General features: G+C 48.9%; 1 protein-coding gene across 1 annotated transcript in view; it reads right to left on the bottom strand.

Annotated features, from left to right (window-relative positions):
- Positions 1-7,026: 7,026 nt before the first annotated feature.
- The window catches only part of med16 (mediator complex subunit 16), an 11,138-nt gene continuing 8,741 nt past the window's right edge, over positions 7,027-9,423 (bottom strand). Inside the window, exons 12-14 of the mRNA XM_012823206.2 lie at positions 9,126-9,342; positions 8,739-8,822; positions 7,027-7,301 (exon numbers count right to left, since the gene is read on the bottom strand). Of these exons, the coding sequence (XP_012678660.1) occupies positions 7,175-7,301; positions 8,739-8,822; positions 9,126-9,342 (428 nt within the window). The 3' untranslated portion in view covers positions 7,027-7,174. The remainder of the gene's footprint in view (positions 7,302-8,738; positions 8,823-9,125; positions 9,343-9,423) is intronic.

The raw sequence follows: 9,423 nt of genomic DNA, 5'->3' as shown, positions 1-9,423 counted from the left end.
AGTGGAAGCAGAATCCTCTCTGTAACATTCCGGTCCTTCTAGGAATGTGGAGGGGAGAGGGAACATGATGTTCCTGTCTCATCAAACATGGCTTCCTCCTCATACTCCTAGAAACACCTTGCTGTAAGATCTACCTGTCCGTCAACTAAGAAAAAAAAAACATGCAAAAGACACACATAAAGATATACACATGTACTCATCCACACACACACACACACACACACACCAGCATGCACACACATAAAGATATACACATATACTCATCTAAACACACACACACATAAAGATATACACATATACTCATCCACACACACACACACACATAAAGATATACACATATACTCATCTAAACACACACACACATAAAGATATACTACACGTATACTCATCCACACACACACACACACACACACCAGCATGCACACACATAACGATATACACTTATACTCATCCACACACACATAAAAAAATACACATATACTCATCCACACACACACACCAGCATGCACACACATAAAGATATATGCGTATACTCATCCACACACACACATAGACACACACTTGTGCACTCCTGGCAACACATGCTCAAATATTCTCTCTCTGTCTCACAGAGAGAAACGCACACACACATCCACACATACTTAAATATTCTTTCTCTCTCTCACACACACACTCAAATATTCTCGCTCTCTCTCTCACACACACACACAGACAGACAGACAGACAGACAGACAGACAGACAGACAGACAGACAGACAGACAGACACACACACACACAGACAGACAGACACACACACACACATATATATATTTCTGTATCTCTGTGCCCACCTCCACAAAGTAGAAGCAGGGTAGCAGCGTCAGGCTGTTTTTCGGGGGCTTCTTCTTCACTTTCTCCCTGGGTGATATCATGGTGGCGCACGGCACAGGCTTACCCTGAAAACACACATCAGGTATCCCATGAGCCCCCTGGCCTACCGGCCCGTGATCGATCAGCCTCACTCACCCCAATCACCACCATGGATCACTGATCAGCCGTGTGATGTCAGTCTCAGTTTAGCATAGAAGCTACGTTTTTTTAATTTTTTTTTAAATGTTTAAACTGAAGGTCAAGGCAGCACGTGACCGTTATCCTGTAGTCACACTAAACTCACGTGTTGTTCTGTAACCAAGCGGCCAATGAGAACACTGCACAGAGGAAAAACAACAGATGCAAACTGAGCTAGACCAGCAGCTCATCACCAAGTTTCCCAGCAAGCACTCATCTGCTGTGCAGATCGGTGTTGGTCCAGTACCAACACCACACACACACACACACACACACACACACACACACACACACACACACACACACACACACACACACACACACACACACACACACACACACACACACACACACACACAGCCTTTTGTGTTGAAGAGAAGCTCATATCCTGAGAGATGGGGACTGTGTAAGTGAACTTTGAGCTTCCTTATGAGAAATGGAGCTGGTGCTTGTCTAGTGTAACCACACACATGGCTGACAGGCGTGAGAGAGAGAGAGAGAGAGAGAAGAAAGAGAGTGGAGAGAGAAGAGAGAGAGAGAGAGAGAAAGAGAGAGAGAGAGAGAGAGAAAGAGGGAAGAGAGACAGAGAGAGAGATGTGTGCGTGAGTGTGTGTGTATGTGTGCAGCGTGAGTGTGTGTGTATGTGTGCAGCGTGTGTGTGTGTGTGTGTGTGTGTGTGTGTGTATGCTTGCCGGCCAGGCTTCAGCAGAGTGAGGTCTATGGTCACACTGAGACGAGCAGCATGGCAGAGAGCAGATTTAGTTGCAGCCAATCAGAGGGCACACACAGCACAGGGAGACAAACACCCCCTCAGGTCTGATTGAAATGCCCGTCCTCAAACGTGAGAATGAGGGGACTTTGTGTGTGTGTTTCCCTAGTGTGTTTCCCTTTATCAGTTCACACTGTCCTAACTACACGTCTCTCGTGTCCACACGTCTCTAGTGTCCACATGTCTCCTCCCACTACCACCTGCAGCATCTGGTCACCTTATACATGTGATGATACCGTGAAACTGAAAAAGGTGTATATGACAGGCAGCAATATAGCACCATCACCACCCCTGCGCCCCCGCATACAGGCATTCACACAACAGCCTGTCATACACTTCACACATACCACACACACACACAGAGACAATGGTAACAACCCTCTGTGTGTGTGTGTGTGACAGAGGTGGGTATTGATACTGATGGGTGTGGAGTCCAAACCACGATAATTGCCTCCCATAAGATGACAGTAAATTGCAAATCAATACACTCGTGGAGATCCAATGCTGCTGGCCATCCAACAGCATGACATTTGTAGCAATAATAAAATCAACTGTCATATTCTCAATGGAGGAATGGAAGCAATATTAACATAAATATAAATCAGAATGTGACAAAATCTATATAATAAAATGTGCTCGACGCATATCACCACATTTGCATATTTGCGTTCTTTTACACAATGCAATGGAATACATATTTTACCAATATGTTTGCAGTGTCGCATGGTAAAGCTTTAAGATGTATCGTTCAGAACGGAATTAAAACTAAAAAAACAAAACAACAAAACGGATGAGAAGCCAGAGGCAGCGCGGGACGTCATGAAAAGTAAAGAGTTGTAGGTTGCAGCATGTAAAATCGGACCACCGCAAATAACGGTCTCTCTGATCGCTGTCTATCTCGTGCTCAACATCTCCAATGCGACAGCAGCATCGCGCCCCTCACAACACCATCTCGGCAGTGCGGTCTCTCGCGCCTGGGTGTTAGCCTACTGTGGTGTGCAAAACAAAACACTGTCAAACACTTCACCTTACCTGAGTAAACGCGAATGATTTTCACCGCAGGGGTCACGGCGTAGGTGTGTTTTGAGCAAAGCGGTATGCGTCGGCTGCAACAGAATTTAACGAACAACTCCAGTTCCATTCACATTCTTCTTTCTGCACACGTTTTACGCCAGGCAGTCACGGAGCCGTGGTGCTCCGTCACTGAAATGTAGTGTGGAGAGGCTAAAGGCGATGTCCACCCGGGGGGTGTCTCTCTCGCGCGGATGCTGCAGGAAACACCTACAGGAGCTACTCGGCATCAGGAAAAGCAACGAAGAGGTTCCGCAGCAGGCATTCCAATGATGTCTGGGTAAAATCCGGTCTGTGAGCCTCGGTAGTGTGTCAAGCGTGGGTGTTAGATACAGATAACGGAGACACCGAAGTACAAAGACAGCATGATCTGATAGGTGGAGGGAGGGGGTGCGCACGGTGCCGAAGTGAGCGAGTGTGGAGTTGCAAGGTTGTTCCTCTGGTCCGTTCCGCGCTAATTAAACGCCACTTTAGTGTATGCACCCTCTCTCGCTAGTCACGCAGAAGACAGTAACGCTTGAGAGGTAGCCTGCAGTCCAGCAAAGAGAGACGGTTGTTAGTGAGCCACTTACCGGACTGCACACCTCACGAATCTATAGACGCGTTATTACAATTGCATTTTTTTATTTGTAATTCCCAGGTTTTACACCACTCTACACGCTGTGTCTGCCCTGTATAACACACGTTTGAATTTTAGCGAGTTGTGTTTAATGGCTGTATGATGTGATTTCACGTTGTCTGCAGTGTGGTTTTACCAGGAGTGGTTGAGGACTCTATGATGAATCTGCTCCGTGTCGTGTCAAACTAACACAACACACAAAATAATGCTGTCTCCTTGAGACGACAGTCACATGTGATAGACCCCCAGGCAGAACAGGGAAACTACAGTGCATTAGTGCACTTGCGTGTTCATACCGGAACACTCCCAGCGGTTCAACGGCTGCCCACCAATCACCCAAACATATGCACACGCGCGCCCACACGCATAGACGCGCACACACACACACACACACACATGCGCGCGCACACACACACACACACATACGCACACACCCTGCACTAGGAGCAAAACCTCGTTTTCCAACCACAGTCAGAGCCTATCACAGCTCTGTAAATCGACGTCGTGATTACCGGAAAAGGCCGATGGTTGCTTGGTCTGCACGGCGCTCGCTCCGGACACCTCAGAGGGCTGGTACCGGTGGCCACGTGGTGGCCCTCCCAAGAGGCGGTCCCAGGTGCACACATCAGGCACAGGTGCGACGGAGCTAACGACCAAACTCTAACGGCAGCGCGACCGACCTCCAGCCGAAATTAACTCATTAGCGGTCACCCTCTTAGCCGCTCTCCCCGGGGTGTCACAGAGCCGAATAAATCCCCAACCGCTCGTGAATGTCTGTGAAAAATCCCTGGATTCATTATTTTCCTCCAGTGCAGTTCAGCGCAGGCATGGTGGGAGGACCAAGAGAGAGAGAGAGAGAGGGTCATTTCATTCAGCTTTCATTTACAATCTTCTTGCCCAATTTCAAGACCCTTCAGTCCTTCGGCCATATCTAGCATCCGGCTGTTAAAGGAGAAAAAGAAAACCAAGCCGATGGAGTCTAAATACCCTCTCTCCTATATTATGTATTTTTAAATAGAAGCTGTTTATTTCAAGTCAATGTTCATAAAGGGTAACTGAGACTACTGACCTCTTCTGCAACCACATTCTATCATCTATCATTTCAAACTCTTCCTGATACAAATACTGCCTGCCATCACTTACATGACTGTGCCACTCTCTTCCCAGTCCTCCTCTCTCTGCTGTGTCCTGGGATGGGCCCTCCTGTTTGATGCGGGTTGTGGTAAAGAGTTCTTCCCCGTCACTGCCAGCGTGTTCTTGCTTAGGGGGCGTTGGCCTCCTCCTCTGTAAAAGGACCTTGAGGTAATACATGCTCAGCATAAACGACCCCATGTAATTAAATAAAAGTGAATTGAATTAAAATCGTAGCCATGTCCTCGTGTAATTGATTGGTCACCTCCAGCTCATTATCATTTCGTGGAACACATTCTCTTCACTCCGCTGGACACGTCAGGCTGTGAAAATGCACTTTCCACCCCTCTCTCTCTCGCTCTCACTCACTCTCTCTCTCTCTCGTGCGTGAGACTGTTATATGGGTCCTGGCTCACTCTCTCTCTCGTGCGTGAGACGTGTTGTATGGCTCCTGGCATGACTGATTGCAGTCTGATTGATTTTTCCTCCCTTGTCTTGCGCGGGGCTGGATGCTGATGTGCGTGTTGCTGTCTCTGGGCTGGCAGGCTGAGGAGCTGGCTGGAGGTATGCCTGAGTAACTCCACTACTGGCCAACGAGGGAGGTGGGGGAGGAGGTGAAGCAGGCTGAGGAGCTGGCTGGAGGTATGCCTGAGTAACTCCACTACTAGCCAACGAGGGAGGTGGGGGAGGAGGTGAAGCAGGCTGAGGAGCTGGCTGGAGGTATGCCTGAGTAACCCCACTACTGGACAGCGAGGGAGGTGGGGGGGAGGAGGTGAAGCCCAGCAGCTGTCTCCTGTGGCCTCTCACCTCCTCTCACCTGATCCACACAGCAGCGCTGCCTTCGGTACTCATCCGTGGCAGATCCAGGCTGCTGGAGGCCCGCCTGAGTGAGCCCCCTGCCCTGCCAGAGTGTGTGTGTGTGTGTGTGTGTGGGGGGGGGGGGGGGGGGGCGGGGTCCAGCCCAGCAGCATGGTGATTCCTGTGGCCTCTCATCTTTGCCTGATCTTCACAGCAGCACAGAGGCACCACAGTCGACACGCTGGGCCACATCAGAACCACATCAGAACCCAATCAGAGCCCTCTAGTCTCAGGTGCTGTCTCCACTGCCAGTGCAGGAGAGCGCAGGAGCGTGCCTTAAGAAGGCCGACATGGTGGAGAAAGGGCTCGGCGCGCTCTGAAGCCAGGGACATCCAGAGGCGCTAGTCTGAAGCATCACATGCCAGCGTCTCCAGATAAGTGTTTGGCTGGGAGGACAGCATGAAGCCAACCCAGACCCAGAGCTGCTGCTCATCACTGCAGGTGTGTGTGTGTGTGTTTCAGGAAAGACTGACCAACCCATGGTTTGTGGTAGGTGTCACTGACAAACACTGACCCGGAAAGCCATTAGACTTCAACCTGTTAGCACCAGGTTAGGTCCAAACAATCAGTGTAAAAAAAAAGGTTCCATCTGCATGTACCCAAGAACACGACTTCAGCAGGAGAAACCGGCCCACAGTTAGTTTCAATAAAAAATCTGAAAAAAATGGGCTGATGAACAGGTAAGATGACTAAATGCTGAGAATAAAGATGTTTTAACTCTGAGGAAACACTGAAACCTGACAGCTCTGGGATCCCCTCTGGCGTAGTCACAGCTGGTGTGTGTGTGCGTCTGTATGTGTGTGTGTGTTTACGACGAGGCACCTGAATAACACAGTAACCCAGCATTAAAATGTCACACTGAGCAGACAGCGAATTATTCAATTTCATACAAATCCCAGCTTTATTACATTGCCTCATGGTTCTTTTTTACTATGACAGACAAGGAGAGAAAATCTCTCCCAATCGTGACTTTTTTGTTTGTTTTATTTAATGAAACACAGTGCTCCCCTGTGGCTGTGAGTCTTCACTACAGCCAAATCAGTTTTAACAAGCTCACACAAACACGCTTGACCATTATAAGTCTTTTAGGCTTCTGTTTCACATACCCAGTACAAAAGGACAGAGAGATCATTATAAAAAAGTAATAATATTTACACAAGAAAAGAGGTTTCTCTGAGGAGAAGTTTAACATGGACTTCACACAACACAGTATTGCGGGTAGTACATTTCAAAGAGACTCAAAATGGTGCTGTGGTGCTCCTTTGATGGGTCTGGAGCCTTGAGCAGTGAATTCTTACGCCAATGGCATAAAACATGCTGACATCACATCCTGTGCCTTGTGACGGCCCACACAGTAGTAGGGTCCAGACAGCTGTCAATCACAGAGACTCCGTGATCTCAACTAGATGACGAGCTCCTTTACTGCACAGGTGAGATGTTGGGCAGGTGGGTACCACACACACACACACACACACACACACACACACACACACACACACACACACACACACACACACACACACACACACACACACACACACACACTTGTGATCCTCTGGTTCAGAATCCACTGTCATTCAGATTCGACCATAAGTCACTTTACGATCTGAAACCCCTCCAAAGCCCCCCACAGATCAGGAGAGAACCTGGGGGATCCTCCTCCAAAGCCCCCCAGAGGTCAGGAGAGAACCTGGGGGATCCTCCTCCAAAGCCCCCCACACAAGCAGTTCTTTATCCAGCGCTGCTCCCACTGCTTCATGGCATTAGTCTTATTGGGGGAGCGCAGCATGGTCACACAGCCACACCTGAGGAAGAGAGAGAGGGAGAGAGAGGGAGAGAAGGAGAGGTAGAGGGAGAGAAGGAGAGGGAGAGGGAGAGGGAGTGAGCCAAGGTCATCACAGCAGTGCACTTCAGACACAACAGCACACTTCATTCATAAGCATAATTCTGAATGCTTCACAGACAGACTGACAGACAGAGGGAGGGCAAAGGTATTACAGCATTGCACCTCATTCACAACAGGTCATTAGAGGGCTTTGCACAAATATCCAGAAAAGCATCTCTTAAATAAGGGTCACTTAAATAAACAGATACATAAAGATGATCATTTCAGACAATCAATAAATGAAAAAAAGGAAAAACAGGAAGTAGAGAGGGAGGGAAGGAAAGGACAGAAGTATGGAGGGAGGAAGAAAAGAGAGATAGAAGAGAAAGATAACTTAAAGGGATGGCTCAGTCCGCCAGAGAAACTAGGGTGAGCAGCATACGATCAGTCTGGACCGGGGGCAAATTATATCAATGCATTTAAAGGAGCAGATTGTGATGAATATTCAGAACCGCTCGGGCCACATGACCCAGTTTAGCCCATTCGGGCCTCTTTCCATTCTGCTCACATTCTGATGCAAATAGATCCAGTTATTGGGGTCATGAAGAAACACATTCAGATTCAGTTGGCTGATGGGATATCAGAAGACGAGGCCGTTAGAACGCCCTCAAACAGAGGACACGATGGAGAGATGCAGAGACAGGGAACAGAAGAAGAGAGAGAGAGAGAGAGAGAGAGAGAGAGAGAGTAGTGGCATGAAGTGGAACTAAAGGGATGAATGAAGGGATGACAAAAAATGAAAGAGTTGGGGAAAGGAGTGAGAGAAGAGGAGGAAGGAGTGACAGGCTGGAACAGAAGAACAGAAGAAGAGGAGAAAGAGAGAGTAGTGGCATGAAGCAAAACTGGGGAGGAGAAGTGAGAGGAACAGACACAAGGAGAAAAACAGAACAAGGGCTCTGAGAATAAACGAAAGAGTGGGGAAGAAAGGAAGGGCAGGGGAGGATAGATGGAGTTACTATGGAGAAGTTACAATGCCCCCTAAAAGGGAGGGGGGGTTCCCCCATAATGAAGGGATGACAGTAAATGAAAGAGTATGGGAAAGGAGCGAGAGAAGGGGAGGAAGGAGAGGAGGGAAATACTTAGAAGGAGTGACAGACTGGCTTAACGTGAGGGAGAAACCCTAATGGGGGATGAGAGTAAACTCCCTTTTCTATCTCTATCTCTCTACCCGGACAGCCCAAAACAGATGGGTCCCCCCTTTGAGTGGGGGAGTGAGAAAGGTGAGGGTGGAAGAGTGAATGAGTGAGGGAGTAGTGAGAGAGTGAGTGAAAGAGTGATGGAGTGAAAGAGTGAGGGCGTGAGTGAAAGAGTGAGGGAGTGAGTGAAAGATGAAGGTGAGTGTGTGTGTGTTCCTCACCTGGTGCAGGCTTTGCTGTCCTCAGTGGGATACACACCCAGGTGCAGGCAGCGCAGGTTATCCATCCGCTGAGACCCTGGGCTCCTGAGACAGAGACACACAGACGCAGACGCAGACGCAGACGCAGACGCAGACGCAGACCAGACAGACGGAAGAAGCGATTAGATCATGTACGCAGACGAAGGACAGTAAGAGTGTCACGGGTATAACAGAGTTATCTGGCCCTGGTTTAGTTGACTTATTATCACTTATTATCATGAGACCAAGACTACAACTGTTCAAGAGTGAGCAATAACCATCATGCACCTACACCGTGACAGTCAAAACTATTAACATTAATTAGCATTTAACAACAATTATTGCGATCCATCAATGATCCAGCCTCACCGGGAGAAGATGTCCACCTGTGTGTTGGAGTTGGTGCCGGGGAGAGAGCAGGGTTTGCCGAACTGCAGCCGCAGCGGCTGCTTGCTCTGCATCTTGGTGATGACGCCGTCGTTGATGGGCAGCCAGTCCATGCTGGGGACCAGGAGCTGGCTGGGCAGCAGGCAGCACTCGTCTATCAGAGGCTCGTCCGGCTCCTGGGGGTGACCCTCGTCACGAGCTGGGCACGAGAGACAGAGAGGAGGGCGTTAGGACCGAGAGAGCTCCAGGTAGAAAAGACAGAGGAAGGTGTTAGAGGAGA

The sequence above is a fragment of the Clupea harengus genome, chromosome 10, assembly GCF_900700415.2.
Source record: "Clupea harengus chromosome 10, Ch_v2.0.2, whole genome shotgun sequence".
Classification (NCBI taxonomy): domain Eukaryota; kingdom Metazoa; phylum Chordata; class Actinopteri; order Clupeiformes; family Clupeidae; genus Clupea; species Clupea harengus.
This window is presented reverse-complemented; position numbering and strand designations above follow the sequence as displayed.